We start from the raw sequence: 27,441 nt of genomic DNA on the forward strand, positions 1-27,441 counted from the left end.
CTTGATTCCCTTGCCAGTTGCCTTAAATCAGTGGCTTCTGATTCTTGATCCTTCTGCCAATGGGAACAGTTTCTCCCCGATCTGTCCAGGTCCTTCACGGTTCTGAATATCTCCTTCTCAAGTCTCCTCTTGATCAGGGTGGCACAGTGGCGCAGTGGTTAGCACTGCTGCCTCACGGTGCTGAGGTCCTGGGTTTGATCCCGGCCCCGGGTCACTATCTGTGTGGAGTTCACACATTCTCCCTGTGTCTGCGTGGGTCTCACCCCCACAACCCAAAGATGTCCACGGGAGGTGGATTGGCCATGCTAAATTTCCCCATAATTGGAAAAAGAAGAATTGGGATATTCTAAATTTGTATTTAAAAAGTCTCCTCTTGATTGTCTTTAAGGAAAACCACCACAGCTCCTCCAACCTATGCATTAACTGATACTACGCCTCTTTGATTTCGCCCCTTAAACTTCTCTGATGTAAATGAAAGGGATCACATGAACCTCAATTCTCACATTCATACCATTTTCTTCCTACTATGTGGTGATCTTCCCACCCACATTATACTGAAAAAAGCAATTGGTTATCCACCCAGTTTCCCTCCATGGGAATGTGCTTTACTACACCATCTGGGTCACTGCACTTCACAGTTATCTGTTCTCCCAGAAAGACTTGGAACAGTTGACGAGGTGTTATGTAAAACTAAGTCGATCATTTCTTTTCACATGTGGTGCTTTTGAGAGAGAAACTGAATGGAAAAGATGTGACAAGCAATCGAAAGGATTTGGCTTTAGCACACAAATGTCCCTTCAGTTACATGCACACACTGTCTGTTTTTATAAAAAGATATCAAATCTCTTGCTCCTACACTGTGGGGAATAAATCTGAAATGACCATCAGCCCCAATCGCCAGGGTGAACTATGATTGTTAAATAATTGGAGATTATCAACTAGCACCTTGTTTCATCACAAACTTTTTTTCCCGGGACCCACATTTGCTAAGCGGCTACCTTCTTGACCCACGGCAGCCGACCTTCTTGGCCCATGGCAGCCGACCTTCTTGACCCGCGCCGGCCGACCTTCGCGACCCACGCTGACCGACCTTCGCGACCCGCGCCGACCGACCTTGCGACACACTCCGGTCAACCTTGCGACACATAGCAACGTTCACATACCTTTTTTTTAAAAAGGTAATTTATTCCAAACATGTGTAATAGCGGCAAAATACAAAACACACTCCATACCATCACAGTCCACAGTTTGTACAGTTCCACCCCCCTCCCACAACGAACAATTCCTCAAAAAGTTTCATGAACAACCCCACCGCAACTCGAAGCCCTCCGCTGACCCCATCAATCTTCTCCAACTGGAGATAGTTGTACACATCCCCCAGCCAAGCTGCCACTCCTGGCGGTGTATCCGACCTCCAATTTAACAGGATCCTTTGTCGGGCAATTAGAGAGGCACAGGTCACAACATCGGCCCCCTTCCCCTCCAGAAGCTCCGACAATTCCGATACCGCAAAAATCGGCACCAACGGGTCCGGCCTGACATCTATCCCCACTATCTTAGATAGTGTCCCAAACACCGCCTCCTAGAATGTTTCCAGCATCTAGCAACCCCAGAACACGAGTGGATGATCCGCCAGCCCTCGCCTACACTTCCGCAGTCATTGGCCACTCCCCTGAAGAACCCACTCATCCTCGCCCGAGTCATGTGCAGCCTGTGCACCACCTTGAAGTGAATCAGGCTTATCCTCGCACAGGAGGAGGTTTGAGAGTCCCGAACCTATTGCTCCCCCACAACTCTTTCCCCCCCCCCCCCCCCCCATTTATTCTTGACTCTCACCACTTGCATCCCCGCCTGCTTCCCCAACTACCCACATATACCTCCAATCCTACTCTTCCCCAGCTCAGCTCATTCAGGAGTTGCTCCAACAGTTGCTCCGGCAACCTGAGAAACATCCTCCACTCTTTCTGTGTAAAGTCCCGCACCTGCAGATATCTAAACTCACTACTCCTCAGTAATTCCAAACTCTCCCACAGCTCATCCAGAACTGCAAACTTCATTTCCGAGTACAGGTCCCGAACACTCTCCACTTCCGCCTCCCTCCATTTCCCACCTGAATCCCCAAATGCCTGAACCTCTCTAGCTATCTTAAACCGCAATGCCCCCAAATTGGCCTCCCCTCTCCTCACTGGAAACACCTTGCTCTTCCCAACATTCAGCTTATACCCTGAGAATGCCCCAAATCTCTCCAACATCCCATGATCTTGCTCATACTTTCCAGCGTGTCTGGCAGCAACAGGTCGTCCGCATCCAACGATACCCAATGCTCCCCCTCACCATCCTTTGCCACTCCCTCAACCCCCGAAGGGCCATCACCAAGCGTTCAATCACCAGTGCGAACAACAGCTTCGATAGCGGACACCCGTGCCTCATTCCACTGTGCATTCCAAAACTTGGTGAACCCATCTCATTTGTATGCACACTTGCCACCGGGGGTATTTACAGCAAACGTACCATGCCACAAACTTCAGCCCAAACCCAAACCTTCCACCTCCACTCCACCTGATCAAATGCCTGCTCCGCATCCATTGAAACAATAGCTTCCGGCACCCGTCCCCCCAGACGGAATCATAACCACATTTAACAGCCTCCTTATATTGCCAGAGAGCTGTCAGCCCTTTACAAAACCCGTTTGATCCTCAGAAACCACCCTGCTACACATCCCTGCATCTTTCCCTGAGCCAGTACCTTCATGTCCACATACAACAATGAAATAGGCCTGTACCAGTGTTTCTTAAACTTTTTGCCCGGGACCTATTTTTACCAACTGGCCGACCTTCGGGACCCGCGTCATCCGACCGACGCGACACACGCCAGCCGAACTTGCGACCCACGCCGGCTGATCTTCTCAACCCACCATTTTCTCTTACCTTCCATGCGAGAGGTGAGCCTGGGCTTATATTCTATAGTCCAGAATAGCGAAGAATGAGAAATGACCTAATTGAAGCAGGGATAATTCTCTCAGGACTCTACAGAGAATGTAAGTTTTCCTCAGATGGGTAGGGATCTGGGGATATAGTCTGCAAATTACAATGTGACGATTTTATACACAAATGAGGAAGAATTACTTACCTCAAAGTATTGTGTATATTTATAATCTCTAAAATTCACCATCAAGGAGAGTTCTGCACGCTCAGTCATTGAGCATATGCAGGAAGACGGAATTGAATTTTTTTTAAAAAATCTTCTCCTGGGTCAGCACGCTGATGACAGGAGGAGGCGGTGTTTCTCTCTGGGTCCCGGGAATGTGCACTGATGAGCGGGCATGCTCAGCGCGCCTGCATTTTTAAAGTCGGTCCCGGCCGTTGTTTTTCAAAGCCGGCTGCTGCGGCCATTGCGCCTGAATTCCCGCGATCGGGAACGCCACTATGGATGGTTCAGTGACCCTCATGACACCCACCTGCGACTCACCCGCAGGTCGCGACCATCACTTTGAAAATGCCTGGCCTATACGCCCCAGCAGTTCCTGATCATTCCCCTTCTTCGGGATCAGTGTAATCAATGCACGTGTCAGCATCTCTGGCAACTCCCCCTTCTCCAATGCCTCACTAAACATACCCAACAAATGAGGTGCCAACTCTGCCACAAACACCTCCGCCAGAAAACCATCCAGCCCCAGGGGCCTTCCCTGACTGCATGCCCCTGATACTATCCCTCAGCCCCAGCTGCTCCTCCAATGCCTGCCTCTTCTCTTCCTCCAACCTTGGGAACTCCAACCGGTCCAAAACCTGTGGCATATCCCCTTGCTCTCCAATGGCTTGGCCCTATACAGCTTCTCATAATACCCCCTGCTGGACACCTTGTTTATCCTCCCCGGCTCTGACACCATCACCCCCTTCACTGCCCGCACCCTTAGAATTTCCCCCACAGCCTCATTCATTTTCATTTAAAAGGCTGCAGCGGCCGCCATTCTCAATGAAAAAGCGGGCAGCGGCCATTGGCCGCATCTCTCAAGATCGGGACTACGACCAGTCACTCCTCGAACCTCCCGATACCTGTGGTGGGTCGCGACCCGCACTTTGAAAAACCCTGGTCTGCATGAACCAGCATTGAATATTAATGGAAAAATACTCGACTGAAGTAATGCAGAAGTACTGGAAACACCCAGCTGTTCTCGGGCTTAATTTGCAGTCTCGTTTTCTGCAGTTGACAGTTTAGAAGCCCCGAGTTATCAGGCCAGAAAATGTTGGAGCGGACAAATGTATACGGCACGGGTTTCTGTATATGTCAGATAGATTCAGTTACAGATAGATTCTAATGTCCTCAGATAAATTCTCTTGCAGAGGGGGTGATTGCGGGCTGTTTGATAGAGTATCTGTCACACTACGAAAAACCCAGAGAGAGAAATTCAGGAGAATTATATATGAAATAATTGTGATGGGTGATCTGTCCTTTCATTGATTCCTCTCAGAATAGCGCTATAAAGGCACCAAGCGGAATAGAAAACCGTATTGATTGAAAGGACATCTGCTAAAGTCATTCTGCTGACCAGCGGCAGTGATGAATTGGTGTCATCCCATCTGATGGGAATTGAGCCAGACTGGAAAAGCATTCCCTTATTAATGGGCCAAACTTCACTGCTCATCATCTACTGAACTTGCATTGACTTATATACAACACAAGCGGTGCCAGTTACAGCAAAACCCCTGATCTGTTTTTTCTAAAGGCGCCTTGAACATAGGAATTGCTGGAGGCAAAAAGACTTCATTCCATTGACTGTGCTTTCTACCAACCCGGTAGTCGCATAACACAACAGTAATGTAGTCATGGACTAATTATAGTCATCAGTCTCCGTCAATTAGTCTACAACAGACCCAGGCACAAAGCAAAGAAATCACTAATCCAAAATAAATTATTCCTGGTGTCTCCCAACCGGCACAATTATACAAGGATAATTTTAAATGGTTGCACCGTGACACAGGAGGTGCCAAAGGTTTAGCGCCCAATTCCTGTCCAGGTTGGCGCACAGCACGCTCAAAATGATTATGGAGAACAGCATGTCTTGGCAATTCCAGCTTATGGAATCCACCAGCAGGACTCTCCGGCTCTGCTGCAGTGACTTTTCCTGCGGCGGATGCATCAATCCATTCAAATCCCCGTTGACGTTGGAGAGGCCAGAGGATCCCACCTGCAGCAGGGCCCTGGTTTCAGAAGCAGTGTCCATGAAGGCTGGAGCTTGCTGACAGACAAGGTCCTCAGAAAACGGGCAGGTTGGTTTCACATTCTTCCCTCAAGACCAAGTCACAGGGGGGGGGAGCAAAGGCACTTATTTCTCCTCTTTCTGTCCTCTCCTGTTTCATCACTCCCTCAATCTCATCCCTCTTCCTTTTTCTCCTCTTTATCATTACTTCTCTTTCCTCCCCCGCTTAATTTCTCCCCGACTGTCGTCTCCCTTCCCATATTTCACTTCTCTTCTCCCGACCTTTTCTCCTCACTCCATCTCCCGCCTCTCCCGTTCCCCCTCCTCCGCTTCACCCTCTCACATCCGTGTGCTCTTTTCCCTCTCTCTCTGTCTCTTCCTTTCCATTACACCCCTTCCACCTTTCTTGACCCACACCTTTCTCTCGCACCTTGTAAACCTGCCATTTGAAACATCCTGTCCCCATTTGATGAGCCAGTGATGTGAAGTCTGGGCAGAATCTAATGGTGGGGAATGAGACATTGTAATAGCTTATGAATTGATGCCAGTTTTTAGTTGCTGTTTGATTTTTACCCTTTTTATGTCACATTTTTGCACAACTTTGCTATTGTGCGAGTAGCAAGTGCTTAGAAAAATGTTCCTGGGGCCCCCTAGTGTCTCTGTGCATTATTGCACTGTGTGCTACTGAGACACAGCAGAGACTGAAGCTTGGTACCCAAGGCTAACTTGGGAGGTGGTGAAAGAAAAGCACCTAGGTTTTTTCTGATCCTGATCCCTGGTGAACTATTCATCCGTGTGGTCCCTCTGATGAGGACAGGAGGTCATTGTAACTGTATTGGGTCAGCACAGTGGTTATCACAGTTGCTTCACGGCTCCAGGGTCCCAGTTTGATTCCCGGCTTGGGGCACTGTCTGTGCGGAGTCTGCAAGTTCTCCCTGTGTGTGCGTGAGTTTCCTCCGGGTGCTCCAGTTTCCTCCCACAATCCAAAGATGTGCAGGTTAGGTGGATTGGTTATGCTAAATTGCCCTTAGTGTCCAAAAAAGGTTAAGTGAGGGCTGGGGTGGGGTGCTCTTGCCAAGGGCCGGTGCAGACACGATGGGCCGAATGGCCTCCTTCTGTAATGTAAATTATATGATTCTACGTATCACACAAGGAGAAATTGACATTAAACGGCATTACCATTACTCACTATCAACTTGTTGGGAGTTACCATGGACCAGAAACTGAACTGGACTAACCGTATAAATACTGTGGCTACAAGAGCAGGTCAGAGGCTGGAAATTCTACAGCAATGAACCCCCCACATGACCGTCCACCTCACAGGAAATGAATGTGATGGAATGTTCTCCACTTGCCTGGATGAAAGCAACATTCCAACAACACTCAAGAAGCTTGAAAAAAGCAACCTACTTGATTGGCACCCCATCCACCGCCTTAAACATCCCCTCCCTCACCTACAGGCGCACAGCGGCAGCAGTGCATACATATACAAGATGCACTGCCGCAGGGTTTCCCAATCTTTGAGCCGCAGAACCCCGCGTGACCTACTAAGAGCATCGTGGAACCAAGCATTCCCATAATGTGGACCCCCCCTTTTATGTGAACACAGAAATAAATTGTAAGCTGTGGGCGCGACCTAACCAAAATAAAACAGCGGCGTTCGCTATCCACCGGCACTCTGTCTTGTTATTGCCCCACTGAGGCTGCACTTAGCCACATTTCCTGCAGCGAGCAGCTCCGCCGAGCGGATCTCCTATCTGCAGGAAGGGATCCAACGCTATTTTTAAAAGGCGCCCCAATCTCACAATCCCCTGACTCAACCCGCGGACCCCCCACAAAGCCCCAACTCGCCTGTCGGGGGTGCCCCCCACCCCCTGGCACCCCATCCATGGGCCCGATCCCTGGCGCGGGCACAATGCCAGCCTGGCACATTGGCACTGCCAGCCTGGCAGTGGTTCCCGCTCCAGTCCCCCCCCCCCCCTCGATGATTCTTCACAGACCCTGGTTTGGGAACCCCTGCACTACAACAACTGACCAAGGCTCCTTCGCCAAAACTTTCCAAACCTTGCAAACTCTACCACCTAGGACAAGGGCAGCCGACAGGTGGGGAAAACTACCGCCTGCTCCTCCAATTCACATGGCATCCTGACTTTGATCTATATTGGCGTTCCTTCACTGTCACTGAGTCGAAAGCCTTGAGCTACCACCCGAAGCGCGCTGTGATGAATGGACTGCAGTGGCTCAAGAAAGCATCTCACTGCCACCTTCTCAAGGACAATTCATAATAATCATTATTAGTGCCACAAGTAGGCTTACATTAACACTGCAATGAAGTTACTGTGAAAATCCCCTAGTCGCCACACTCTGGCGCCTGTTCGGGTAATTAAGGATGTGCAACAAATGCTGGCCACCGACCCACATCTTGTGAAAGAAAAATAAATAAAATAATAAATAAGAGATTTGTAGGTTCGTATGAGAGTAAACAGCTGGAGAGTTAACTCTTCTGTTTTTCTCTCCTTAATGGATGCTGCTTGACCCGTTCAGTGTTTCTGCAATGTTTGATTTTGTTCTATGGTTTGATGGAGGAGAGCGGAATTGAAGGAAATTTCACCCTTTGAAAGACTTTCTCAGGCTGCTTTTAGTGTGACACTATTTTCAATCCGTCTGGAAACTTGTCAAGGTTCCTCCAACAGTATGTCCCTCTCCCATGCCCACCACCAACCCCACCCCCAACTCAAGATGTGCAGAGCAGCAATATTGTGAAAGCACCATCATCTCTGCATTGCCCAAGTCACATGCCATCATTGCTACAACTGTAAAGGGGAGACCATACCTGAGTATTACATGCAATTCCGGCCTCCTCTCTTATGTACAGAATTTCTACCGTGCGGAAGGAAGCCATTTGGCTCATCGTGTCTGCAGCAGCTCTCCGAAGGAGCAGTTTATTTACTGCCATTGTCCTGTCTTCTCCCCATAACCCTGCATAACTCCTTTCCAAATAACAATATAATTATCTATTGAGTGAGTGGACTGAACCTGCCTCCACCACACTTTCATTGACAGAACATCCCAGATCTTTACCACTCACTTTGTGAAAAGCTTTTTCTCATCACTTATTTGATTCTTTTGTCAATTATTTTAAATCTGTGTCCTCTTGTTCTTGATCATTTCATGTGGGAACAGTTTCCCACTATCTACTCTGTCCAGACGCCTCACGGTCTTGAATACATCTATCAAGTCTCCCTTCGGCCTTCTTTTCTCCGAGCAAAACAGTCCTAACTTCTCCAAACCAACTTCATAACTGAAGTTCTTCATCCTTGGAACCATTCTCGTGAATCTTATCTGCATTCTCGAATGGCTTCACATCGTTCTTCACGTGGGTCATCCAGAACAGGACACAATATTCCAGCTGAGGCTGAACCAGTGTCTTATACAAGTTCAACATAACCTCCTTGATCTTGTACTCTATGCACCTATTAATAAAACTCAGGATACGGCATCCTCTTTCAACCTGTCCTGCCACCTTCAATGACTTCTGCAAATACACCCAGGTTCTTCTTCTTCGGTATCTCCTTCAGAGATGTATCCTTTATTTAATATTGTCTCTCCATTTTCTTCCTACAAAATTAAATTGCTTCACATTTCTCCGCATTGAACTTCATCTTCCACCTGTCTGCCCACTCCACTAACTTGTCTATGTCCTTTTTAAAGAGAGTCATACTTCCATTGGAGTCAGTTCATAGAGGGTTGACTAGGGTGGTTCCTGGGATGATGGGATTACCTTGTGAGGAAAGGTTGGGCCCGCGAGGTTAGAAAATGAGAGGGGATCTTATTGAAACATGTAAGATTCTGAGGGGGCGGGCAGCACAGCGGTGGCACAGTGGTTAGCACCGCTGCCTCACAGCACCTTGGACCCAGGTACGATCCTGGCCGCGGGTCACTGACCGTGTGGAGTTTGCACATTCTCCGCATATCTGCATGGGTCTCAACCCCACAACCTGAAAAGGTGTGCAGGATAGGTGGATTGGCCATGCTAAATTGGCCCTTAATTGGGAAACAAAAAGAGAATTGGGTACTCTAAATTTATATCTTTTTTTTAATTCTGAGGGGGCTTGACAGGCTAGAGGCTAAAAAAGATATTTTCTCAGGTGGGGAAATCTAAATCTAGGGGGCACAGTTTCAGAATAAGGGATCACACATTTTGTGGGAGACACGGTAGAGCAGTAGTTAGCATTGCTGCCTCACGGCCAGAGGACCCGGGTTCGATCCCAGCCCCAGGTCACTGTCCGTACATATACTCACAGGGCTAAGTTAGACAGGTTTTTTTGTATGATGGAGAGTCGAGGGTTATGGGGCGCAGGCAGGAAAATGGGGTTAAAGCCACAATCAGATCAGCCATGATCTTATTGAATTGTGGAGGAGGTTCGAATTGCCGACGCCTCTTGCTTCTGATGTTCTTATGACTTGGACATGCACTGCTGTTCCCTCATGGTCACTCCGTAGAATCCTAAGGTGGGATTTTCCAGCCCTTCCCGCCAACAGGACCTTCCGCTCCTACCGAGGTTGACCTATGCCATGGGTTCACTGGTGGTGGGACAGGTGAGCTATGCAAACGACGTAGACTTTGACAGAACTGGAAGACCCGGCTGGCGACCAGTGGTGAGCTGCCTCCCCCATGGGAAAACCCGCTGTAGAGGAGGAGGGGTGCTGGAAAATCCAGGTCCGGAATTCTCCACCTAGCAAGGGCTGCTACAGTTCAAGGAGGAAGCTGCCCCACCACCTTTAACTTAAAGGGCAATAAATGCACTTTGGCCTCATCACTCGCACACCTTGAATAAACTAAGCAGAAAGGTTTTAAATGGTGAGGCCTCTGAATAAGTTAAGCATTTATCACTAAACTCACACTTAACCATATTTTTTTCAAAAGCCTGAAAAACATAGAGATTTAAATGTACAAATCTCTGGATGTGATTTCTTTATCCATTATTGGATCATATTGATTATCTATATACCAAAGCTGATGGTGTGAATTCCTTTTTCTCTTTGATGCACAGTGTAATGAGGGAAATGGAAAAACGCAAGGGGTAGCTTTGGGTAAAGATGATTGAATGTAATGGCATCATTCAACCTTTGCTCTAACTAAGGCATCATATTCTGCTCTGTTTCAGAAGGTGAGCCCATTGAAGCAATAGCCAAGTTTGATTATGCTGGACGGTCTGCCCGAGAGTTGTCGTTTAAGAAAGGTGCTTCGTTGCTTCTCTATCACAGAGCCTCTGAGGACTGGTGGGAGGGGAGACACAATGGACTTGATGGGCTAGTCCCCCATCAGTACATAGTGGTGCAAGACACGTAAGTGATGGTTCTTATCTTTCATCAACAATGGCTCTTATTAGGGCGGCGCGGTAGTTAGCACTGCTGCCTCGCGGGGCCGAGGGCTCTGTTTCGATCCTGACCCCGGGTCACTGTCCGGGTGCAGTTCCCACATTCTCCCCGTGTTTGTGTGGGTCTCACCCCCACAATCCAAAGATGTGAAGGGAAGGTGGATTGGCCATGCTGAACTGACCCTTAATTGGAAAAAATACATTTTTAAAAAACGAAAAACAATGGCTCTTATTGACAAACTGGCAACCATTCATCCTGTACTAGAGCAGCTTGGCTCTGATTTGTACCTGATATGAATGTAAAATTACTAAGGAATAAGCACAGAGGTAGGTGCTTGCCAAACCTTTTCTTGTTATGAGCCCATTTTAATGACTCCGGCTTTATGTGACCCCAGAGTCATAAATCTGGGGGTGGGGTGAGAGGGGATGTACAAGAGCTGTTGCGGAGGAAGGCTTCAGTTGCTGAAGGTTTTTTAAAAAACCAAAATGCCCATCTTTTGATGGGCTTTTTCTCTGCAGCCACGATCAAGCCTTCGACGGCAGTCCATTAGGCCATGGCCACCAATAGAAACAACAGCAGCTGTCCAGAATCAGTTGGAGCTCCATGGTAACCGTTGCTGCCCCGGGCCCAGTGCTGACACTGATGTGACCTCACCAGTCCGACTCTGGCCATTAAACGTCGACAGCAGCTGCAAATCATTGGTCACGGTATCCTCCCCGAGTCACAAGGTTCACTCGGGGGACTTAGGCCGGAATTCTCCGGCTGTTGGAATTCTCTGTTCCAGCTGGCAGCACACCCCCATCCGTGGGTTTCCCGGCAGTGTGGGGTGGCTGCAGTGTGACATCCCATTGACCAGCAGCGGTAGTAGAGACTCCCTCCACCAAGAAACACGTGGCTGGGGGACTGTAAATCCAGCCCTTGGACACAAAATCCAGGCTCACATTCCAGTGCGGCACCAGGGGAGTGCCGCACCGCCGGAGGTGCCGTCTTTCGGATGAGACCTGAAATAGAGGCTCCCACTTTCCCTCTCGGGGTGCCCACTGCCTGCCATGTTTGCTGCAACAGTGACTACATGTTGAAAGTACCTCAATGGCTGCAAAGCACTCTTGGAGGTACTGAGACCATGAACGGTGCATGATGCAAGTCTGTTTTCCCAACTTGGTCCTTATTTCCGGTCCTTTATTTTTTCCTATTTTGATTTTTTAAAATCTAAGTTTAGAGTTCCCAATTCTTTCTTTTCTGATTAAGGGGAAATTTAGCGTGGCCAATCCACCTACCCTGCGCATCTTTGGGTTGTGGGGGTGAGACCCACGCCGACACGGGGTGAATGTGCAAACTCCACACGGACAGTGACCCGGGGCCGGAATCGAACCCAACTCTTCGGTGCCGTGAGGCAGCAGTGATAACCACTTCCTAATTTGTTCTGATCATCCTCTCTGTTCTTACTTGGAGGTTAAAGAGAAAGGAGCATTAATTGCATCCAGAAGGAGGGCGGCGTGGTGGCACAGTGGTTAGCAGTGCTGTCTCACAGTGCCAGGGGCCCGGGTTCAATTCCGACTGTGGGTGACTGTCTGTGTTTGTACATTTCCCCATGTCTGCGTGGGTTTCCTCCAGGTGCTTTGGTTTCCTCCCACAGTCCAAAATGAGCAAGTTAGGTTGTGGGGATGGGGTGTGAGAGTGGGCCTAGGTAGTGCGCTCTTACGGAGAGCTGGTGCAGATAGATGGGCCGAATGGTCCCCTTCTGCACTGCAAGGGTTCTATGAGCCCTCAGCTGGTTAGGTTACCATTCACGTTTTTAATGTTGACCCCCTGCAGGTGACCATTGCTTCCTAGTAGGTTGTGAATAATGGATGAAATTTCTGTACTTGGGTGATCTCCTGAAACTTGAGGCTAATTCTCACTCGTGTTTTTCTCAGGGATGATACCTTTTCTGATGCACTGAGCCAGAAAGCTGACAGTGAAACCAGCAGTGGACCAACCGCCGAAGATAAGTTGTCCTCCAAAAATGACATCAGCTCACCGACTGATCGAATTCCAGATGTTTTTGCAGCAAGGTCAGTTCCTGTTCCAGTAAATTATTCACGTGTCATTAATACAAAAGCAAAATCCTGCGGATGCTGGAAATCAGAAATAAGAACAGAAAGTGCTGGATGTGCTCAGCAGGTCTGACAGCGTCTGTGAAGAGAAAAAAAACAAATTAACATCCTGGTCAATGACTGACAGCATCGGGGGTTCAATACCTCCCGAACCTGCCTGCAAAGGGGCCAGTAAAACTTTGGCCATAGTATTTCCTCCCATATTCCAAAGATGTGAAGTTCGGGGATAGGGTGGGGGAGTGGGCCTAGGTCGGTTGCTCTTTCAGAGGGTTGGTGCAGACTCAAATGGGCCAAATGGCCTCCTTCTGCACTGTAAGAATTTTATGATTCTATTTGAAAAAACAGAAGAGAATTTGGTAGATACTTGAAGGGAAAGAATGTTCAGGTATTCAGGGGAGAAAGGGCAGTGAGCTACTTTTATCAAGGTGCCGGCAGAGGCCCAAGTGGCCTCTCTGTTGTATCATTGTGTAATTCTATAAACTGCGGAAACAAAGCTGGAAAACCCGACTTGCAAAGCATGTGTCCAACATTGTTGTGCGGAAGAACCGGGTGAATAGGCTCCTGCAGACAATATTTTATTTTGATTCTTTGACGGGGTGTGGGCATGACTGGCATTTGTTGCCATCCCAAATTTTCCCTTGAAATGAGTGGCTTCGTCGGTCATTTCAGAGGGCAGTTAAGAGTCAACCACATTGCTGTGGAGTCACATAAAAACCAGACCAGGTAAGGACAGCGGATTTCCTTCTCTGAAGAGGAAGATTTTTTGAAAATTAGTATTGATGATAGCTTCATGGTCCCATTACTTCATATCTCAGATCTTATTAATAGAATTTAAATTTCACTGGCTTCATATGGTGGGATTTGAACCCATCTCTCTCGAGGATTAGCCTGGGCCTGGAGTACGAGTCCAGCGAGATTACCACTTCACCGTCTCCTAATGAATCTGGCTTCTAGGTGGCTTAATTGTAGTGTCAACCTGGATATTATCATCCTAATTCAAATGTACTTCGGGTTTACAAATGCAGTACTCCAGTGAACGGTCCCCAGGGCAGAGAATGGATTGGATGTCCGTTGGCAATCACTCAAAAAAAAAAAAAAAAAACAATTTGGTCTCCAACTAATCCTTTTAGATATGACATTTTTTTTCACAGTGTAAACCTTTCCTAGTCGTCTTGAGCATGTTCAGATTCTTTAAAAATAGAACCAACATTGTCATGGTGCCTTCCACGCCTTGGGATACTCCATGTCCTTCAAGTGCGAGTGAATTGTTTTGAAGATTCATTATTTATGTTATAGAGGCAAATGTGGCATTGGAACACCAGCAGAATGTGGCTATTACTTCCTTTTGTTAAAATTCAATGGTCAGAGTGCATTTGTAAACCTGAAGTATATTTAAATTAGGATTATAACATCCAGCCCCACTTGTGCAGACTATGACAAAATGGCGTGCCTTTTGTTTTTGTTGCTTAGACAGAAGAGGAGGCCGGAACCACCAGCAGTTCAACGCCCATTGAGAACCAGCGATGGGCACTGTGCAGTGCACCCAGTCCATGGCTTAGTAAGTAGCTCAGGGGATGGTGGCCCCTTGATCACGCCCCCGCACGTCACCTCCCGCCTTTACCTCCAGAATCGCAGCGTACCGGTCGACAGTCCGGAGAGGCGCCGCCGGGGTGGCCTTGGCAGCCTTTCCAACCTAAGCCGCCACCAGGCTCTCAAAAAGATTGAGAGTCCGCCAATCAGAAGGTCGACATCCTCCGGCCAATACACCAGCTTCAGTGAGCATAAACCTCTAGACCCTGAAACAATCGCCCAGGTCTGTGTGAGACATTATTATTTTTTTCATCTGACTTTGATGTTTTAACCATTTTCAGTGTTGGTTCCTAGAACATGTTGGGCCTTTCAGTATGTTTCCTGAATCCTTGCTGCACAGATACCATCTTGGTTTTCAAATCTCAAATCTGTCTCAATTCATCTGTCCCAAACCAAGCTTGACCGAATTTAGTTAGCAGGTATCGTTACGTTTTGCCAAAGGTTATTGGGCAGTATAGTTTGCTACCTCGTCATTGGGTAAAGCGGGTTAGTACTGGGGAGAGATAGATAGAACTGACGGTCTCTATTCTGCCTGCGATGATAAATCAGTTAGCGCCATCTGAGGAGGGAAGGCAAATGTTCCACCCCAGGCTCACAGCAACAACTTGCAGTTTATGCAGCACTTTTAACATTAGGAAGACCTCCTCAGATACTTCACAGGAGCATTATCAAGCAAAGTTTAATAGTGAAAACGTTTTTTAAATTTTTTAGAGTACCCAATTCTTTTTTTTTCCAATTAAGGGGCAATTTAGCGCAGCCAATTCACCAACATTGCATATCTCTTTGGATAGTTGTCTTGAGACCCACGCAGACATGGGGAGAATGTGCAAACTCCACACGGACAGTGACCAGGGCTGGGATCAAACCTGGGTCCTCGACACCATGAGGCAGCAGTGCCAACCATCATTCTGCCCCAATATTGACCACCATAAGGGGTTATTAAGCTGGAGGCTTCACTGAAAAATGTTTGGGCTTTGAGTTTAGAAGAACGTTACAATCTCAGTTGATGTTGTAACTAAGGTCTGAAGATCCTAGATTGGATGCCTGGCTCAAAGGACCTTGGGCGGGACTCTCCAATAATGGGACTATGTTCCCACTCCAGCGTCAAAACGCGGGCGTTTCACTCTGAACCTGGGTAAAGAAAGTCCAGAGTGATTCTCCTACCAGAAGGGGGCTATCAGGGTCCGGGGGCGCTCCACGCAGCTCTGCCTGCCGATATGGACCCCTGCACGGTCAGGGATCTGCGTAGCGCGTGTGCACGGCGGGGGCCTTTGGTGGCCGCCCGACGCGACATGGCGGACTCGCACTGCGGAGCAGCCCCGAAAATATAGGACCCCCCCCCCCCCAGAATCGCGTGCATCCGCAGATCGGTGGCCCCCGAGGCCCCCCCACTCCAGTGAAGGATCGCTCCCCCCCCCCCCCCCAAACCAGGGCAACCGCGGACTGAGTCCACAGCCACCGACTACCATCCCGACGGGCAAAACGTGGTTCGAACTACGGCGTCGGGAACTCGGCCAGTTTTCGTCGGAGAATGGCTGTGTGGGGGGCCTCTGTCGATAGCCCCCTACCCGCGCCATGTGGACCCTGTGAGCGTGATTCACGCCGATTCTCCGGGGACCTGAGAAATGCGGGAGCGGCGTCGTGCCGGTTTTCGGCGTCAACAATCACGATTTCGGCACGGAGGCTCGCCGAATCCCGCCCCATAACTTTCATTTTTTAAATAAAGCGCAGAGTAACAGAGTCACAGGACCGCTAATTATTTTTTTTTAATAAACAATTTTAATGAGGGATTTTTGACATTACAAACAACAACAGTATAAAAACAATGTACAAAGTACAAGAAACACAGTGCAATCACCAACTCCCATCCCGCCAAGACCCGCCTAATCGACCCCCTATTCTACACTACCCTAACCGCCCCCCCTGCTGACGATTAATTCTCCGCGAAGAAGTTGATGAATGGTTGCCACCTCCGGCGAACCCGAACAGTGACCCTCTCAAGGCGAACTTAATCTTCCCTAGGCCGCGAAAGCTAGCCATGTCAGTCAGCCAGGTCTCCGACTTCGGGGGCTTTGAGTCCCTCCAAGCTAGCAGTATCCGTCTCCGGGCGACCAGCGAAGCAAAGGCCGGAACATCTGCCTCTTTCTCCTCCTGGATTCCCGGGTTTTCCGACACCCCAAAAATCGCCACCTCTGGACTCATTGCCATCCTTGCTTTCAAAACTCTGGACATGACGTAGGAAGCCATTTGATTGCTGTTGAAGATAGGTAGTGAGAGAAGAAAGTCATACCATGGAGTAATGGTTAAGAAAGCAAGTGCATAGATCTGAAGGGCAGCTAGTTAAGGAAGCTAGAGAAATTAAGAGGCTTCCAAGTAGTCTGAGGTTAAACGTACAAGAACAGAGCAGCCGGCCAATGGGATTTCCCATTGTGGGCACCCCACACTGTCAGTAATTCGAGGGCGTGAGTAAGCTGCCAGCGAAATAGAGGGTCCCGCCGATGGAGAATCCAGCCCCTTGTTTACCAATGCAAGTGCAAATCCCTTAAAACTATCTTTATTTTCCTAACAAGAATGAGAGGTGATCTTATTGAAATATACAAGATCCTCAGAGGACTTGATAGGGAGGCAATTCCACCCCTGGAGGTGAAGAATAAGATGTCTCTGTTTTTTAAGATTGAGATTAAGAGAATTGTTTTCTCTGAGGGTCCTTCGTCTATGGAATTCTCCTTCCCCAGGAAACATGGAGGCTGGGTTATTGAATTTATTCATGGCAGAGTTAGGTAGGTTTTTGAATAGACATGGGAATCGAGGTTATCTGGGGCAGACACAAAAGTAGAGTTGAGACCACAACCAGATCTTATTGAATGGCAGAGCAGGCTCAAAAGGGTTTTTTTTTAATTTTATATTTTTATTCTCCTTTTTCACATTTTCTCCCGAATTTACACCCACAAACAATAATCAACAACAAATATGTCAAACCCCATAACAATAACAACGACCCCATCCTCTCACCAACCCCCAAATATCAGCCCGCATATTTACATAAACAAATGACAAAAAGGAATCGGGGATCACCCATAGTCATCCTTAATATACACAACCCTCCCACCCATCTCCCCCCCCCCCAACTAATGTTCGATGTTATCCAGTTCTTGAAAGTGCATAATGAATAGTGCCCATGACTTGTAGAACCCCTCCGAGCTTCCACTCAGTTCGAACTTAACCTTCTCAAGGGTCAAGTATTCCAACAGGTCCCCTCACTACGCCAGGACACAGGGTAGAGAGGCTGCTCTCCATCCCAGCAGGATCCGCCTTCGGGCGATCAACGAGGCGAAGGCTACGATATCTGCCTCCGCACCCGTTTCCAACCCTGGCTGGTCCGACACCCCGAATATGGCTTCCCGGGGACCCGGGTCTAGTTTCACACGCACCACCTTGGAAATTGCCCTAAAAACCTCCTTCCAGTGCTCCTCCAGCTTTGGACAGGACCAAAACATATGAACGTGATTAGCCCGCCCCGCATCGTTCACACACATCATCTACTCCTTCAAAGAATCAGCTCATCCTCGCCCTCGTGAGGTGTGCTCTGTATACCACCTTCAGCTGTATCAGCCCCAACCTCGCACATGAGGTGGAGGCATTCACTCTCCGGAGCACCTCACACCAGAACCCCCCCCCCTCCATAACCTCTCCCAGCTCTTCCTCCCACTTTGCTTTGATCCCTTCCAGTGGTGCCTTATCCTCTTCCAAAATAGCTCCGTACACCACTGACACTGCTCCCTTCTCCAGTCCCCTTGTCGTCAGCACCTCCTCCAGTAATGTGGAAGCCGGTTCCTCCGGGAAGCTCTGTATCTCCTTCCTGGCAAAATCCCGAACCTACATATATCGAAACACTTCTCCCTGCTCCAGCCCATACTTCGCTTCCAGCTCCCTCAATCCTGCAAACCGATCCCGAAGAAACAAATCTTTTAGCGTCTTAATCCCCTTCTCTTCCCATTTCCGAAATCTTCCATCCCACCTCCCTGGCTCAAATCTGTGGTTCCCCCGAATCGGCATTTCCCTTGACCCTGCCCCCAACCCGAAGTGTTGGCGAAACTGCCTCCAGATTTTCAGTGAAGCTATTATTACCGGACTCCGAGTATTTCCCCGGCGCTATCTGGAGTGGCGCTGTTGCTAGTGCTTTCAGCCCCGACCCCCTGCACAAACTCCTCCATTCTGACCCACTGGGAATCAACCCGTCTGATCCAGCTCCGCACCTTCTCCACATTCGCCTCCCAGTAATAATACATCAGGTTCGGAAGACCCAAACCCCCTGCCTGCCTTCCCCTCTGTAGCAGCACCTTTCTCACTCTGACCACCTTCCCTCCTCATATGAACGAGGTAATCCTGCCCTCAATCTCCCTGAAAAAAGACTTTGGCAGGAAAATCAGTGGCATTGAAAAATAAACAGAAATCGCGGCAACACGGCTCAAAGGGTTAAATAGTCTATTCTGCTCCCAAGTCCTATGTTCAGCCAGGTCATCAAAAACTTGGTCAAGGAGGTAGGTTTTAAGGAGCAGACAGATGGAGTGGTTTAGGAAGGGAATTTCAGAGCTCAAGGTCCAGGCAGTTGAGCAGTGGGGACAGGGAGGGGAATGGGGAGTATGGGCGGCACAGTAGCACAGTGGTTAGTAACGTTGCTTCACAGTGCCAGGGTCCCGGGTTCGATTCCCTGCTTGGGTCACTGTCTGTGCGGAGTCTGCACGTTCTCCCCGTGTCTGTGTGGGTTTCCTCCTGGTGCTCCGGTTTCCTCCCACTAGTCCCGAACGTCGTGCTTGTTAGGTGAATTGGACATTCTGATTTCTCCCTCTGTGTACCCGAACAGGTGCCGGAGTGTGGCGACTAGGGGATTTTCACAATAACTTCATTGCAGTATTAGGGTAAGCCTACTTGTGACAATAATCAAGATTGTTATAAAGGAAATTGGGGATGTAGAAAAGTAAGTAGAAATAATTTTTTCTCAGTGGCAGAAGGGTTGAGAACCAGAGGACACAGTTCTAGGGGCAAATTGAGGGGAAAATGAGAATTGGATAAGCACCTGAAAAGAAAAATATGGAGGGAATTGAGACCGGCTAAATTGCTTATGCAGAGAGCCAGCATGGATCTTTCAGGCTGAATGGCCTCCTCCTATGATGGAACCATTCTCTGAGCGCAGACTTCCTGAAGAGTTGTAGGGCTGAAGGAAAGCACACAGAAAGGGAGGGATGAGTGAGAGTTGATGTGAGTTAGCAGAATTTTCAAGAAGCTTAGGTTTTTGGAGGATGGGTGGCCAACAATGTGAATGCTGGAATAGTCGAGTCTGAAAGTCGGGGGAAAGAAAGCATAAGGGAGGGTTTCAGCAGGACCTGGGCTAAGGCAGCCACGGAGATGAGCTACAGCGGTGGAAGTAGCCAACCAGTGATTGAAGGGCTGGTCAAAGAAGGGCCCACCTCTGTTATTGATGGGCACCCACTACAGAGAGCATGGCATCAACCGGACTGGAAAATGGATCACTGCCTGGTACCTGAATCGGAAGTGGACACACGGGCTCTTCACATAGCTGAACAAAGATTTTGGTTTAACTATAGAAATCCTGTATAAATTCTTCAAATTATTATGTGTGAGATATGTTTTTAATTCGTTACCCCAACTAGTCCAAAACTAGTTTTGCCAATAGGTTGCCCATGAAAGAAACAGCCAGGTGGTCATCGCTATTCATTTGGAAATGAATATTCGCCGGTTTTTATGACGAATCGCAATCTGTAACAGCAAGTAGAATGGCAAATCCTTACAACCAATATGCAGCACAGTAATGGGCCTGTAATAAAAACAGAAAATGCTGGACAAATGGAGCATCGACAGAGAGAAACACTTAACGTTTAGAGTCCAAATGACCCTTCTCAGAACAGTAACAGGCCATTCAGCCCAGCTAATCCATGCAAACCCCTTCCCATTCATTCACCTCACATCTTTCTATCCCATTTTCTCTCATGTACTCATCTAGTCTCCTTTTGAAAGTTTCAAAGTTATTTGCCTCAGCCCCCTTTCTGTGGTAGCGAGTTCCACCTTCTCATCACTCCGAGAAGATAGGTTTATCCTTAATTCCCTGTTGGATTTATTAGTAACTATCATGCCTTTAAGGCCCCTAGTTTTTGGATTCTTTCAAGACTTGTTCAATACGAGATCCCAAGTTGAAAGCGAACCAGATATTTGCTCCATTTTAAGTACAATTCTGAAGATGTTCATTTCCTATCTTGTTGAAAATTAGGGGAAAGGTGAAGTGCCAAATTTCATCCATCCAGTAAAGTTATATCCACTCCAGGAAAATAACTTAAAGAACATCGTGCCACACAAGCATTTTTCTTATGCCACTGAACAAAGGCCAACATTAGTCAGCTCAATGGCACAGAAACAAAACCCGTATGCACTTCAAATTAGGAACAGATGGAATGAGGCAAAGTGTAAAACTCGACGGGTAACGTTAGATAAACCGGCAATTCATCCAGAGTTCTTTCAACTCCATAGAGAGGAAGTTCACAAACGAGAACAACTCGCTCAAAAAAAAATCCCTCAGGCCTTCCAACTCGCATGGGTATGTAACTAGGAATATCCGTGTATGGCTTTCCGAATGCATGTTTTCCGGACCTATAACAGAGGTCTCTGAAATGAAGGAGTTCATATTACGAGGCTGACCGTTGGGTGTGTAATTCTGGGTTCTCTACGGTGGAATGTGTGGAGGGTGATTTAAGAACTGGAAAGCAAATTGCTTTGAAAATCATTAGAGATCTCAAAAACATAGTTTGACGAGAGGAAGTCCAAATAATTATGTCCGTTTTGAAATCAGTATTAATGTTTGCTATTCTTTTAGATCCTATTTCAGGCACTTGATCAAAAAGAAAACACATTAACGTTCTGAATTCAAAGCTGTTTATGCAAAGAGATTTAGTTATCTACCAGGAAACTATTCGGGGTATTGTTTGATCCGGGCTTTCGTTTTTTTTTAAACTGCAGAACTCAATTGTATACTTGGGGGTTGTGCCACCACCAACTTTGAAGAATGTGGGTGTTGTCATGGAAATGTATAAAATTCCTGATGGGCAAAGGCTTCTGCCAGATTTCCAATGGCTGGAAAATCCAGGGATGGCAGTTCCAGTCTCAAGGGGTCTGCCATTTTGGACTGAAAAGAGGATAAAATTTATTTGCTTGAAAGGGTGTGAGCCTTTTGAATTTTCTACTCCAGTGAACTCTGGATGCTCAGTTGATTATTATGTTTAAGATCAAAATGGATTGATCTTCAGGATCTGAATGAATCAAGGAATGTGGGGATAGGGCAAGAATGTGATATCAGGATCATATTGAATGACAGAGCAGAATCAAGGGGCCGAATGCCCTTCTCTGGCTTCTATTTCTTATGTTTCTGTAATCTTATTTCCTATATTGACTCTATAATGATCGTTGTGTATATCCTCCACCGTCTTTGATATGGACACTTAATGCTTGTATGAAAACCATGCCATTTGGATGACATAGCCTTCTTGGTTCCTTCCCCTAAATCGTGGAACATGCACTGATGCCCTATATTTTGTTGCCGTGAATGTAGCTGATGTAAAAATCACCTTTTTCCCCTCGGAAATTCAACTGTCCATGACTTTCGCTGTCAACATTTCCCACAGCAGATGTGTCTTGCCACGGTTGAAATTTTATTTTCTCTGGAGAAAAGAGAAGTTTGCAACTTCCAGAACTTTCCATAATGGATTTTGTCTTTGTCGTAGTATTGGGGAAGGCAAGGCACGGTTGTGGCTCAGATCTCTATGCTGCTCCTATTCTGGCCCATTCAGCATCCTGATTTTAAACGCTCCCCACTGCAGGACAGGCTTTCTGCTGCCAAAGTCCTAAACTCTGGAATTCCCTCCTTAAAATCCTCCATTGTTTGTTAAGTAGCTCCTGAAAACCTACCTCATGAACTAGGTTTTGGGGATAATAAAATTAACTCTCCTGTGAAACATCTTACTACATTAAATATAAAAATGCCAGTTGTTGTTGTCGTAGAATGATCCCAAGGATTACATTCGTGGAAGCTAAAGATTGGCCCAGTTGCCATTTAGATTTCTCTGACCAAACCTTTGCAAATTTTCAGATGGTCAGACATGATGAATGCATATTTCATTTTAACAAAACAAAATAGCCAATGTTATTCTCAAACGTTTTAAAAGGAAGAACTCTTTCTTTCTGCTTTCCTGACAGGACATTGAAGAGACGATGAACACTGCACTGAATGAGTTGCGAGAGCTGGAGCGGCAGAGCACGGCAAAGCATGCCCCCGATGTGGTCCTGGACACCCTGGAACAGAAGAAGAGCTCCCCGGCCTCCTTCGCCCCCTCGGAGTCGAGGAGCCCCCACCACTCGGTGGTGCTGAAGAGCATCGACCCTGCAATCCGACGGAGCACCAGCTCTTCCAGTGACCCCATGAGCACCTTCAAGCCTGTTCTGTCGCCCCGAATGGGCTTGCAGCTCAAACCCCCTGCCCTGAGGCCCAAACCCGTGGTGCTTCCCAAGACCAACCCCAGCGTGGGACCTCCTCCCACTGTCCAGGGTTCCACAGACAAATCCTGCACCATGTAAAGAAACTGATGTAACTTGAAATCACCTTTGGATAAATGTGGGCGGTTAAGGACATGGATAAGAATATTGATATTTTAACATTTATAATTGGAGATGTATTCTTTCAGTGTTAGAATATATGTCTCGGTAGTAAATTAACAAGGGCATTTGATTTCCATTTCAAGCTGGACCGTTTATATGTGGAACTTACACCAATGTTAACTAGACTTGAAAACTTATGCTGCAACTGTTGACTTTTTAAAAAAAAAAGAAAGTTAGCAAAAGAGGAAGAGACTTCCCGTCTTCTAAACAGACCGTTTATTTAAATAAGAAGGGAAAAATGTGATAGCTTTTCTTTTGCCTGGAGCTGATGGGATTAATTTCTGCATCAGTTTACAATTTATCAAAGAGCCGCCATGTTGTGGCTGAATGCTTTGCTTTCGTTCATTATTACTTCCTGTTTGTTTGTTTTTTGTTCCGTTTTAACATTCCTTTGGCCTTATTGCCATGTTTTGCTATTATGAAAGCACTGCTTTGAAAATGACTGAAAGAGTCAAATGGATAACCACTCATTAAGCTGCTGCCACCTCTTCTCGTTATGCATTTATTTAAAAAATAAATCAATAAATCCTGCACCAACATCCTTGCCTTTCTGCACACTTCACCCTTCTCCAAAGCTGCATGCGCTGTTGATTGAAACACTAAGATCCGGATACCGGTAAAGTTAAATATTCTTGGTTTACATGTACATCTTGGAGAGTCCATATCAGCCTCGTCTCTTCCTAACACTTTATAAATTCACAAATGCTTATGTCCTGCAGTTTTCTTGAATGGACTATGTCTGACATGTGAATACCATTGCTTTGTGAACACTTCGTTTGGCATGCTGTTGTGTTTGCAGTCCCCTTTGCTCTCCAGCTGCAATTAGATTTTGTTTAGTATCCAGCCAATCTGATTTTCCCTCCTCCCCGTCAGACTCTCGTTTCCCTTTGCTTCGTCTACTAATTCTGGCAAATTTGAGAGACTCCGAAGTCACCTGGAATTCTTTCTACACTGTTACTGACTGCGTCAACCCTTTTTTTGCCCCTGCCACTCAGTTCCCCTACCCCACACCTCGCTGACTGCAACTTCTCCACTAGGGCACTGCACCTCAAAATTGATCTTGGTAGAAATGGAGAAAATTCGGAGGGGCGTGATGACGCACTCCAAAAATGATATCTTCAGTTTGTAACTTGCATGTTGGAGGATGGAGTCCAAGGCGCTCTATTGCCAGACATTGCGCGGTTAAGGAAATTCCACTTGGGGGAAAAAAGCAGCCATTTTGTCAGCAAATGGTGTCCACGTTGTCCCTGCAGGACCTCAGCACAGCAATTACTTTTAGTAATTAGTCACACTGGGTCAACAGTTTGACCCTGAAGCATTTGAAAGACCTTTACGGGCATTGGCCTTGGCCACCTTTCGGTGGGCCCTCATTGTCTCCTCGATACAATGAGTTCTAGGGTAACCACAGTTGTTGGAATTGAAGCAGTTAAATAATCGTTTAAGGTAGATCATTATTGCATTTTTAATAGATGGAGTGCTTTGACTTGACTTTGGCTATTAGTATTAAATGGGTGAAATGGGATCAGCCAATGGGAATGGAAAATAGTCAACTGATTCAACATCGTCCATTTTACGTATTGGCCAAAGTCGGTTTACCCCACATCTCGAATTACCTCTTCTCCCTGCTGCATGGGAGAGGCCAACCTCAAGTTTCCCATTAGGATACAGGATTTCATGTTCTGCTTTGCTTTTGTTTATATAAATATATATAAATGCTCGTGTTTACACAGTCACAAAAGAGTTTGTCAGTTTACATTTTAACTAATATTTCCTGTTCTTCTATTCCACCTTCTGTAATGGTATTTGGATTCCTCCAGTACAACTTGTTTGACTCACTCCAGTTCCACCAGTTAGTTTTAAGCTTATTCGAAAAAACTGCTTATTGAGGAGAGTAGTGAGCGGAGATGTGCTCTTCAAAATATCTCCAGCCATGGTAAAACTGACAATAATGCCCGAGTTTGAAAAAAAAAACACACCTTGTGGGAAAAACAGTGCATGTTGCTACATTTTTTCTATTTCATTAGGCTATCTGCCACATCTTAAAATTGGAATAACTGTGACAGCCCCCTTTACAAGCCCCACACTTGCTGACTACGGGGCAGATCCCTTCAAACAATGGGAATCTGGTCTTCGAATGGCCCACTAATCCTGACCTATTCCTTCCATGTACGAAATGCGATCATTCAGAAATGCAATGTACTTGAACTTTCATGAAAACCCAGAGGAAAGTATCAAGACGAATGTTTAAGGCACCAGGTCTTACTGGGAAAGATGTGAGTTGATGACCTCCACTGAGCCAAGTTACATTAAATAGATTAGTTAGTGTGTTCCTTCCCTAGTCTGCCTTGGGATTAAGGCACTTGCATATCATGGAGCATGCACTCACTGCAGTGAGTATCATCATTTTCAACGTTTGCAATGACAAAACATTGCCACATGCCCAATTCCTATCTGCAATTTAGCAGCTGGTAAGTATGTCCTACAATAGAACTTTTTGTAATTTTGTTAAATACACCAGTACATTTTTCCATTGAGTTTTTTTCACTTGGGGCTGTGCTGCCAGAGGTGTTGATTGGTGACCTCTTCCTACAGTTGGCCCTTTAGCTTTTGAACAAACTCCTGGGAAAACGATTAAATTCCCTACATCATTATTGCTCTGTAGCCCAAGATCAGTGTGCTTTCTCTGCCAGGGTAGCACAGGTCACAAGTGCAGCTTGTCCACCAGGAGGACTTCCCAGTGTCTAACCCCAGATCCCTTTCAAATCGTTCCAGGGAAGGTGCCAATATCTCCGTTTCCTACACTCGTTGCATCTACGGCCGGCTACATATGGAAAGGTTGGCTAATAGGCTTTGCTTGCTCTTTCGCAGTTGAGGATGAGGGGTGCAAAATACCCCATTAAACCCCTCCTGAGCTTCTCTCCAACCTGACTTGAAACTGGAGTACCACCCTTGGGAATCACCAAAGCATTGCTAGCATTCTACCACTCTGTGGCACAGTGCGCTAGTACATTAATCCAACAGTGCCACAATCTGCCTACTCAATCTTTTCAAAATGCTGCCTATTCTTTTACTCCTTTACAAGAAGAACCTCAAAGACTGCAAGTCATTAAAAGCTATGTGTATCCAATCCGCAGTTACTGATCTAGATGTTTAACTTATGATGCGCATTCAGTTTAGTCTGCCATTGATTTAACTGACTAAATTTAGTACTTTTTGAAAGTTTTTACAGTTTCCACCTTGTGTGGTCTTTGAAAGAAGGTGATTGTACTTTTAAGGAACATGTAGTATAGAGTTTACTTAAATTAATTAAAAAATAAAATGTACATCAGCCAAAATGGATACTGCAACTTTGTACTGCTCCCAGGATTTGTATATTCAAATAATAATTATACTGGATTGCAAGATGCGTTCCTAATGGATCTAATTTAGCAAAAGTAACGTATAATGGAAATGGTCAATTTGGTGCAATCGTGGGAAATATGTAGTCCAAGGCTAGGCTTCTTTAAACTGCAGTTTAAGTGGATTTATAACAGACTGATAACAGCTACAGGCACACTGAATGGTAACTACCACTTATCACCAACCTGACAAACTCTGTACCTTTTGCTGCCATGTTCTTACAGGTAGTTTCCTAATTGTCAGCCGTTACCCTCATGTGTCAATATACATCTGTAGTATGTACATGTGGAAGTGCCTTTAAACTCTTAGAGGAACTTGAGCCTTGCTCTGTACTGTTGCATTTCCATTTTCACCCATTGAACAACTCTGTGGTTTTGAAGAAAAAGATGCAGTTTGTTGACAATGTACTGTTAATCAGTTGTGACAATGCACTTTTGTGTATAGTACTGTACATCTGGCATGTAGCATTACCAATTTCAGTATATCTTCTGGTTTGTTCTAGATGTATCTTTCTAATAAAGGAAATTGGTCCATCCTTCTGGGGTTTATTTATTCAAAGGTTCCTCTTAAATCCCTTCGAAATTTACAACCTCATTGTCTATTGTATCTGCATTTTCAACCACTATGGAACAGGTCTCATATGTGACCTTGGGCTATATCAAGAGAAGAGTCATGAGATAAAGGTGTACAAAGATATGGAAGACTTGCATTTCAATAGCACGTATTCATTTTCTCATTCGTTCATGGGATGTGGGTGTCACTGGCTTGGCCAGCATTTATATTGCCCATTCCTAATTGCCATTGAGAAGGCAGTGATGAGCCGCCTTCTTGAACTACTGCAGCCCATGGGGTGAGATACATGCAGAGGGCTGTTTCATGCTGTTTCCTGACCACACGATATCGCAATGTGCACCACAACCAATCTAGGAAATGCAGCAGCCGATTTGTGCACAGCAAGGTGGCCAGGGAAAATACCCCTGCTCTTTTTTGAGAAAAGCACTCTGGGATCTTTTATATCTGCCTGAGGCGGCAGATGGGACCTCAGTTTGAGATCGC

General features: G+C 46.6%; 1 protein-coding gene across 6 annotated transcripts in view; it reads left to right on the forward strand.

Moving 5' to 3' along the window:
- The window catches only part of srgap1a (SLIT-ROBO Rho GTPase activating protein 1a), a 274,720-nt gene extending 247,800 nt beyond the window's left edge, over positions 1–26,920 (forward strand). For 3 of the 6 annotated variants that reach the window (XM_038781242.1, XM_038781241.1, XM_038781240.1), the window contains exons 19-22: positions 10,366–10,546; positions 12,496–12,633; positions 14,146–14,488; positions 22,528–22,905. In XM_038781242.1, coding sequence (XP_038637170.1) covers positions 10,366–10,546; positions 12,496–12,633; positions 14,146–14,488; positions 22,528–22,905 — 1,040 coding nt within the window. Of the gene's footprint in view, positions 1–10,365; positions 10,547–12,495; positions 12,634–14,145; positions 14,489–22,527 lie in introns of all 6 variants that reach the window. The other 3 variants (XM_038781239.1, XM_038781244.1, XM_038781245.1) reach the window with 2 other exon arrangements.
- The last annotated feature ends 521 nt before the right edge of the window (positions 26,921–27,441 follow it).

This window comes from Scyliorhinus canicula, chromosome 20, assembly GCF_902713615.1.
Source record: "Scyliorhinus canicula chromosome 20, sScyCan1.1, whole genome shotgun sequence".
NCBI lineage: Eukaryota > Metazoa > Chordata > Chondrichthyes > Carcharhiniformes > Scyliorhinidae > Scyliorhinus > Scyliorhinus canicula.